A 9380-nucleotide genomic window follows, 5' to 3' on the forward strand; every position below is an offset into this window, starting at 1 on the left:
GATTCCTGCATCACTGCCTGCTCACCACTGTCTGCGAAAGGGTTTTAAATGAGGAATATAGGGCTTCAGCACGCTGTATCTTGTCAAGTAACACTTTAGTAGCATAAAGTCGCCGGAGTGTATTCACATTTATTCTCATTAACTCTCTTTGCAATGATTATTCTCATTAACTCTCTTTGCAATGAACAAAATCCTCAACAGCAACCGACTACAGTTTTGTCTCATGGTTTCGGTCTGTGTGTGAATCTATGCCGAAAGCTGCGTGAACGCTGCCCAGTGTTCAGCTTATCTCCTGCATTTGCTCTGGGTCGTCTCCCGCTTTGGGGAGAGAGGGGAGGGGCTCAAAGCTTGTGTATGGAGAAAAGCACATTCAGTTTTCTTCTTATTAGTCATGTGACACAAGAGCAAGGTAACACTTTTCCTAAGACACTACTGATCAATGCAAAAGCGAATGCTGTCAAGTATGAGAGATCCATCGCATGCACTACTTGAAAAGTAGCACCACATTACAGAATCAAGGTAACTAGAAATGGAAATGGAAGAGAGGGATGTCGGGTTGGCATGGAGTGTGTGCCGTATTTTCATTGTAAATGAGCGTTTCTTAGTGTTATAGCTGAACTTTGGCCCAGCGATTGTGTGTTGGTGCTGGGGGTAGTCTCATCAGCATGCCCCAGGTCAAAGGTCACCGCCCCCCCCCCGGTGTGTGTGTTGGTGCTCTGCACTTACGGAACAGTGAACTCGAACACGTTGCTGATGGTTTGTTTGAGGGTCATAATGATGGCCATCTGGATGAACAGATCTGTCAGACACCCGCTGGGATGACACTGGAGAGAGAGCAGACGACTCAGGAACCAAGGGCTACTAAAACTAACTCAGTCTCTTTTTTAAAGATCCCATATCATTGCATTTGGGGGGTACTACTAGAATAGGGTTACATGCCTGCATGTTAAAAAAATGTTATTCTCACTCTTCATTTCTGCAAGTTATTTTTTGTATCATGTCGCTTTAAGGCCCCCCTCTCGAGTACCCCAGTCTGCTGTGATTTGTCAGCACGCCCACTCTGATGTGATTGGTTGAACGCTTTGCGCATGGGTCGGCAAAGTCACACCCAGAGAAGTTGTTAACTCTGCAGGTAGCCGGGAGGCGGGACTTCTTCACTTCTACACCGCCCACAGTCTGACGTCGCACTGTTATGGAAGTAAAGGTTGAGCGCAAACAAGCTGTTTCACACACTTATTGAGGGGCGTTCTCGGTGGGCGTGAAAACTCCCCCTGGCTCAGTCTTAGATGGTTCTAGCTTAGCAGACATAAAACATGTAAACATACGGCATATAACAGTCTCAAACGAAGGGAATAAGTCTAAAAAGCATGATATCAACCCTTTAAATAATTCCATCAATATTCTCAATGTCTCCTCACCTCCTCCAGCCTCCATTTCCCTGCGATCCGTGAGTAGCGACCAGGGTGCCCGTTTATCCTAACAAACGTAGTAGAAAACACGTCTGTTACCACTCTGTTACTATCCTTACACACAAACATACACAAACGAGGGCACAGTGCGGTCCAGTGCTCACCTGCCGAGGAAGAAGGCGACGTAGAAGAGCGAGGAGAAGTAGGTGAAGAACTGGAAGGTGAACATCTTGACGGTGAAGCTCTTCTCGGTGGCGGAGAAGGACCTTGTTTCCTCTTAGATAAAACAGGAATCGGTAACTGGTTTGACCACAAGGCGGGACAATCTAACTTCTGCTGTCCTGTCAAGGCTAGAGTAAGGACGTCCGACTGTGCCTTTTGGACAACTTGAAGCTGTGTGTATAAAACAACATGTGTTTGTTTTCTTTGTCTTAACACTGTCCTCCCTTGAGCTGCTGCCACTGCAATTATCTTCTGGATTGTAATCAGATTTGACCTTATTGTATTATTAACTACTTACATTAAGGAGGTCATTAACAGCAATTAAACAAGAAGACGTCCAGGTCTCTCTTGTAAAAGCGAGTACTTAATGAGCAATAAAGAATAAATGAGCCGTAGCAATAACCAGCTTAAACAAATAAAGAAGAAAGAGACCGATAGTACACATTAAGATGCTTACCTATGTCACAGAGTTTCCAGGCCACAATCCTGTTGATCTGCAAACAGAGATGTACTTGAGACAGTATGCAGTAGAATGGGTCATAAAGCAAACACACATTGACACTTGGCTCAAGGGCCCCGGTCGACGAGGGCGATGGTGTGCGTACCCGCGTCATGACGGTGATGATGACGTAGTGGAGGAAGGCCCCCAGCACCATGGCCCCCAGGTTGGAGTGGTCGCTGAGCAGCTTCCAGGACCCCTCGGCCATCATGACCGCCGCCATCACCCTGAAGACCACCAGGGCGTGGGTAAGCCCGATGATCACCAGGATCTGGAGGGGCAGGATAGGCCGCTGTGAGGGAGAATTTGAGTTTGGGTTCTGGCTAGAGCCCAACCCATACTGGATTTAGGGGGCAATGCTTATATCGATATTAGGGAGTAAAAGATTACCGACATCGGCCGATATTCTAAATATTCATATATTGCTCTTTATTCTATATGTATATATCATGGTATCCTGGGGGTGGAGCATCTCCTTTGGATTGGGTTAGGCTGCTCACCCTCCAGCAACATCTATTAAAGCCAGAGCTAAAGGAACCAATGACCTTTAGTATGGGGAGGAGCTTCTAACCTCACACAGAACACGATGAAAAACTGTTAGTGTTGGGAGTGTTTACATGATGTGCTCAGTTAAAGCATTTAGAGGTTCAACCACCACAGTGGAGGATTTATAGAGAGCTGATAATAAATCAACCCCATTTCTAAAGTTTTCATATCGGCAAACACATACGCCGATACAATATATTTGTGATAGGCCAATATTAGCCGAAAAAATCGGCCAACCGATACATCCTTCACGCTGTAGTTCTAACCCTCAATGTACTAAACATCCTACCAGTGTGGGCATCCTGGCTTGAGGAAGAGGCCCCCAGCTCCCTACCTGCTCCTTAACAACTCAAGCCTCTTATTCAGTCAGTTTAGTTAAAGTAGCTGAACGACTGAAGGGTAAATCTAGAGGAAACAACAAATTTAAAATGCATATCCTAAACATATGCATAGAAATATGCACATCATCCTACTACTCTGGTCTTCAAATAAATGCCAAGCCAATGTGGCAGGTGATGGTTGATAATGTGTGTGAAGCGTTGTGTGTAAACACACCATCAGCGTCACACATATCAGCACCAAAGTGCTGCGCAGGTACGAGTGTTTGTACTGCTTGGGTTCAGCGTCTGGGTTATTCACAATCCCCAGAATCAGGTCGTCCTGAAACCATGCAAGGAGATGTATTAACAAACACCAAGAGTGAAGAAAGCTAAGCAGAGGGACAGATTTAATGGTTTGCTGAATCCTACCTCCTCTTCATTCCAGTCCGAAACCTTCCACTCACACACATAGGAGGCTCGGTGTCTCTTCCAGAACTCCAGAAACAAAGTCGCTGTGGAAATAAAGTTGTTAGGTTGTCATACGACATCACACTTTTTAGGCATCTTGTTTGTGCGTGTGCGTGTGTGTGTGTGTGTGTGCGTGCTTGCGTGCGCGTGCGTGACCTCTTAGGGTGAATATGAGCCCACTGACCTTCTGACGCAGGAATTATTTAGCAGTGGTTCTCTGTGTTGTCACATTTCATCAATGGTCCAGGTTGACTCAAATCAACTGACTTCTTATGTGAAAGTAGGATTTTTTCCAGTTCTGACCACTTAATACATCATGATACAGAACAAAAGTCAAACATTGAATCACAACCATTTAACAGAAACCTACCCCACACTGCCATGAACATGGCGAAGAAGACAGTGCTACCATTGTCAAAGAGCAGACTCAGCTGTGGATACAAATAAGGATAAATGTCAGTAACCTATTTATTACTATTTAGCTTGTAAATTAGCTTGTTTCAATGCGTTGTTCCAACAAACACAAATGTCTCAACAATAAGCAGTGAGGTGTTTGCCCAGGATATGACCGCACCTAGACTGTGGACAGTGGGGTTGTAAGCATTACATTCAGTCTATGGTTGGAACCCAGATACGCCCAGCTGGGTCTCAAAGGCCAGGGATCTATCCCGCCTGGTCTCCAGTAACTACAACCAGAAACAGGGCATGGTTTGACTCAACCCTGCAGGCTTGTTCTGTACCTTGGTATACGTGCAGGTGTCCGAGAGCTGCCACACTTGGCATCGTTTGTCACAGAGGGGACACATGACTGCGTTGGACTCACACACCTCCTTTCTAAAGGACAAGGGCTTGTGGTTAGGGAATCACACTGTACACAGGCAGAACTTCACTTATATGCATAAAAGGTTAACCTCTAGTGTTGAACTCACATTAGCGGAGATCTGTTGAAGAAGGTCAGGCCGTAGAGGAACACCACCAGGCCTACGACGGCAGCAGGGATGAGGAGGTATGTGTACCAGCCCAGCCACAGGTAGTAGAGAGCCACCTTCTCCCCGAAGTAGCTCCTGAGAATCACACACACACCCACACACACACAAACACACAGAAGCACACACGATTTTAGAATTGTAGCTGAGGTTGTCTTATCGACAACCTCCATTCAAGCTGACAATTTTTTAACTTCTTATTAATACCCTTAATATTTTCCACAAATTCAAATAATGTGCGATAGAAACAAACATACTTGAAGTTTACATTCCAAAATATTTTCATTAATTAGAATTACAAAGTTTTTAGTACTGATAATAATCATGTAATGCTTAGATGTTTTACATTTTATAATTCACAGTCTGAAAAAGGGTATCATTTTTAAATCCCAAGAATGACAGTAGCAAATGCAATTAGCCCGACAAAACGGCTAATGGCAGAAAAGATGGCAACTGTAAACTGAGTGATCAAGCGATTCAAGTGCTTCTCTAACCTGACAGCCGTTATGGGTTGCCCCTGGAAACAGGCTGTCCAGCGAGCCCAGATCTGCCTCAGCTCTCTCTGCTTCTTCTTCTGAAAGCCAGAGCACTCAGTCAAAGGCACACACACACCCACGGTCATTGACAGACGTGCATGAATACGAACACACCCGGCACAGTGTTCGACAACAACAAATGCACACGGCCACATCAATATGCACAGACATACACTCAGAAACAACAGGCAAGCCCGGCATAAAATGACATACAATCATGGGAATACATAACACAAAGAAAAGGCACACAATAATAGCAATGCACATACTCAGTCGTGGTGACACACATCCACAAATAATTACAGGAAGAGTCACATAAGCACAGGCGAACAGAAACACATTGTTGGGTTTTGTCACCTCAAACATCACAGCTACATTTAAATTATTGGATAGTACAATATTTGTTTATTTGATTCACCATTCATGCATTCTTCCTAATTGCTAGACAATGCTGTATGGTCATAGTAAGCAGGCGTAACGCGCAGGCCAACGTCGTGCGCACTCAAAGTAAATTCTCTGCCGATGACTCAGGACTCCGATAATGACTAATGGAGACGCGAGTCATCCGCTTAGAACGGCCGCTCAACAGATACTCAGTGATGAAGCTGGGACTGCAGTCCAGGCTTGAGGTCCTCCTGTTGTGGTTCTTACAGAAAGTGGACCGCATACTTCCTATTATACATCCTAATTCTTTTTGGATCAAAACGTTGTAATTTTCAACACTAGCCAATGAAATGAGCCAACGCAGTTTTTCGCTTTGCGAAGTCCCGGTGTTGTCCTGTTGTTTCGGTTTTCTGTAACTTATTCACATAGTTATAATTAACATAACTAATGTTGTTTTGACTTGGGAATTGGATGAAAGAAACAAGAAAACATTGCCTTTCTGGTTTCTACACAGCCACCTTCAGATAGGATGACCCTCTCCAATAAAACGTATCCTTTCCAAAAACAAGGGACTCAAGACTTTATGGACACTGATTCTAAAAGAAGAAGACCTTTCTGAAGAACCTACCTCATGCAAGCAGAACCTGGCTTCAAACACCTTCTTCTTCAGCAGACCGCGAAGATCCTCTGGAAAGATGGAGAGATGAGAGGAAGAACGTGTAATATCTGGGAGGCAGAGTGACCCTCATGTAAAGACCTCTTTACCTCCCGTGCTGATAGTAGTGTGATTCACGATGTAGTGGACGATTCTTATCCTGCAACAAACAAACGCTGGCACTTGAGCTAATAAAACCACGCATCACACATCCAACCATTGCATCTCTGTGTCCATTATATTCTGTGATTAACTTGCAATTTATAAATAAATATGTGATACAAGTTATAGAATAAAGCTTCCCCAATGTTGGATATAAAGCGATGCGTCAGAAAGGCGTCACTGCACGCATTTTGGATTCAGTGACAGAGTGCCTCACCTGGTTCTGAAGGGCATAGCGTTCTGTTCGTCGCTCCAGCTGCAGGCATCAGACACCTTCAGTAGATGTCTGTACCTCTCGAAGATCTCCTTTGGGGCTTGGATCCCATAGAAGATTATGTCGTCATCTAATATTTTCTAAAGTAAATAAGTCTAATTAAGAATTACAATTTTTTACAATATTAGTTACTACCTAGACACGATAACGATAACATGATACAGACCTATCAGTTACAGATTGTGAAGCTGCATGAATCTATCCCTGATGACAGAAAGCTCACTAGTCTGAATCATCATTTGTAATATGTGATACCAGCCTTAATGGACAGTTGTTATGTGAATACAAACTTACCGTGACTTTCAACTTCTTGCATTTTAATGCCTCAATGAAGGCCTTTTGCTTCTTGAAGGACTCTTTGTCCTGCTCCTCCTTGGTTTTTCCTACCAGGACGTAGTCGTAGGACAGAGGGGCGTGCTGCGCAGACAACCCCACATGACATCAGTCATTACATAAGGCCTAATGATGCTCATGTTGATCAGCAGGTGTCTGTTCTTACCCCATGGGGAACCCCCACATGATCTCCACCGTTCTCCTTCACCACCCCCATCAGCTCCAGGAACTCAATACTCGGCTACAACAGAACCACATTTAGATCAGGGCATCACGTCATCATCTGGAATATGGCCATGTACCTCTGAGAAAGCAATGGCGGATCTACACGGGGGCCTACGGGGGCCTGTGCCCCTGTAGACATGTCCCTGCCCACCCCCTGTGCCCCCCCCCCCGTGCAGATCAAATAAAACAATTATAATTTTACTGATTTTACGGAACTAATGCGACACATCGTTCTACAAGGGTAAATTAGAGCGGCGCACCCAAACTACATGCTGCTGCTGCTTGGTAAATGAGAGCTCAGCGACTACTCTTGGAGAAAGGAGCCACGATTTCTCCTGTTGCAAGAGTCGAATCTAAGCAAAACGATTTCATTTAGCAAGTGACTTGTTGTTCTTGCACTTAACCGTGTTACTGTAGTTCCTCACACTGTTGATGAAATTAAGTTTGTAAATGTCTGGTCTCGATATATTTAGAAACGTAATCATATCCAAGCAAACTCTTCAAAGCAGAAGCGAGTATCCAAATGTCAGTATCCTTGCTAGGTCTAGGCTACACAATGTTGTGATGTTAACCACGTATTTTCATCCATTTTGGCTAATGCATTGGGACAGCAAATACATTTGAGTAAAGAGTAGTAGGCTATCTGCCATTGTTAAGTAGGGAGAGATGGTTATGCAACAAAATCTAATGCATGCCCCTATGTTTTTTTTCTTCTAATAGAAGCTACCATTAAATGAGGAAAGAACAGTAGAGCAGGGAAGTTTTCTTTGAGCTCTTTAGACTGTGCAAGATTGCTGTAACCCTTCCTGTAAGCACAGCCTCTTGGGAACACAGTTTCTCCGCACTTCGTTATACCCTGGAGTTTTTTCACATTGAGACACTGTATGTTGTACCCTGTTTCATTTTTTATGGCCCTACACTTGTACAAAACCAATGTTTATATGATTTTGATGATTTAGGGCATAAGCTCCATCAATTTAAGATCGTTTGACAGAATAATACAGACTGGTGAAGTTATTAACCCTTGTACAAATAAAATGTTTGATGATTTTAAAGTAAAATATTTGCCTTTTTTGTGGCCCTCTGGTTTAACACTGGCCCCTCCTTGGCCCCTCTAGTAAAATGTCTCTAGAACCACCACTGGAGACAGATATATGTCAATATATGAAATATATGTAATTAGTGACACCTATCCAAATATATAATCAACACCAAATTATGGTTTCACTTGTATCTGAACGGGGGGATTAATAAAGTTGTTACCTATCACGTTCCAAACTATTTTTTTTTATGGATATTGGCCTATCTCTAGTTTATATTTAATTGAATAAATACTAGTAAAGTTAGGCATACTGCGAGTGCTTATATGAAACTACCTGCCTATAGTAGTGTCCCAGTTCTCTGTGACACTATATGACACACTATGACACATATCATATTACCTATTCATCGAACTTGAATAGGTATTTGAAACCTGTTGCATACCTGAGCAAAAATGAAAGCTAAACACTGATTTGTTTGATACAGTCAACAGGTGTGAACACAAACACATTCAACTGGGCCCATGTGCGATACGGTTGGTTACCACTTACCAGGCAGTCATCATATTATAGAGCATTTAGTAGACATAGTCTTACAGAAATAATGACTCGATAGTACACTTTAGTACATGGTTGTAGTTTTTGTAGTTACGTTGGCTGATATCTGTGAACTAAACCCAGTAGTATTAACATGTGATGGTGACTGACCTGGCGTCTGTGTCCCGGCATGATGTGGTTCGCTACAGGTGTGATCAGGCCAACGGCGAATTCCCCCACGGCTTCAGTGACCGTCTCACAGGTGTCGTTGAAGGTACATCAAGTTCTCCTTTTCTCCGACAGGAACACTACTTCCGTAGTCCCAATCATCGCAGACGCCTTTTTCTATTCGCAGCCAACGAGGAATGCAGAAGCGACTATACCTGTTGCTGTGTTGTCAGACGGCGCTTGTTATTCTAGCCTCGTGGCTTTATGGTGCTGGTGAAGGTAAAGACGCGTGGCTCTCATCGAGTGACGGCACCTGCAGGATGGAGCGGTGGCACCGTGGGAGGCAGGTGTCAGTAGAAGGCGTAAACCGCCACTGCCTCCGCCAGAGGGCTAATGTGCGGTTGTATGTACCGCAAGAGGGCGCCAAAAAGAGGGCTCCATAATCGACGAGCGAGCTTACTTTGACTGGATGACTATTTTATTTAAAATGTATAAAAAATATATTGTAATAAAAAAGATACCCATGCCTATTCAGCAATATAAAATATTATTTGTAGGGTTCGGCAATCCCCAAAAATGTAATAAAATAAATAAGTGATAATTAGTATAGGCCTAC

At 43.7% G+C, this 9380-nt stretch overlaps 1 protein-coding gene across 5 annotated transcripts in view; it reads right to left on the reverse strand.

The window, feature by feature from the left end:
• Positions 1 to 9078, reverse strand: part of LOC307080885 (anoctamin-9) — a 14234-nt gene extending 5156 nt beyond the window's left edge. The window contains exons 1-17 of one of the 5 annotated variants that reach the window (XM_079743845.1): positions 8768 to 9078; positions 6961 to 7035; positions 6756 to 6878; positions 6405 to 6541; positions 6136 to 6185; positions 5999 to 6057; positions 4945 to 5024; positions 4394 to 4528; positions 4205 to 4298; positions 3835 to 3895; positions 3426 to 3508; positions 3232 to 3336; positions 2237 to 2401; positions 2089 to 2125; positions 1574 to 1685; positions 1419 to 1476; positions 727 to 824 (exon numbers count right to left, since the gene is read on the reverse strand). In XM_079743845.1, coding sequence (XP_079599971.1) covers positions 727 to 824; positions 1419 to 1476; positions 1574 to 1685; positions 2089 to 2125; positions 2237 to 2401; positions 3232 to 3336; positions 3426 to 3508; positions 3835 to 3895; positions 4205 to 4298; positions 4394 to 4528; positions 4945 to 5024; positions 5999 to 6057; positions 6136 to 6185; positions 6405 to 6541; positions 6756 to 6878; positions 6961 to 7035; positions 8768 to 8788 — 1493 coding nt within the window. In that variant the 5' untranslated portion in view covers positions 8789 to 9078. Of the gene's footprint in view, positions 1 to 726; positions 825 to 1418; positions 1477 to 1573; positions 1686 to 2088; positions 2126 to 2236; positions 2423 to 3231; positions 3337 to 3425; positions 3509 to 3834; positions 3896 to 4204; positions 4299 to 4393; positions 4529 to 4944; positions 5025 to 5998; positions 6058 to 6135; positions 6186 to 6404; positions 6542 to 6755; positions 6879 to 6960; positions 7036 to 8767 lie in introns of those variants that run through there. The other 4 variants (XM_079743844.1, XM_079743846.1, XM_079743847.1 and 1 more) reach the window with 4 other exon arrangements.
• Between the last annotated feature and the right edge of the window lie 302 nt (positions 9079 to 9380).

The sequence above is a fragment of the Pollachius pollachius genome (genome assembly GCF_949987615.1).
Source record: "Pollachius pollachius genome assembly, chromosome: 9".
NCBI classification, from domain to species: domain Eukaryota; kingdom Metazoa; phylum Chordata; class Actinopteri; order Gadiformes; family Gadidae; genus Pollachius; species Pollachius pollachius.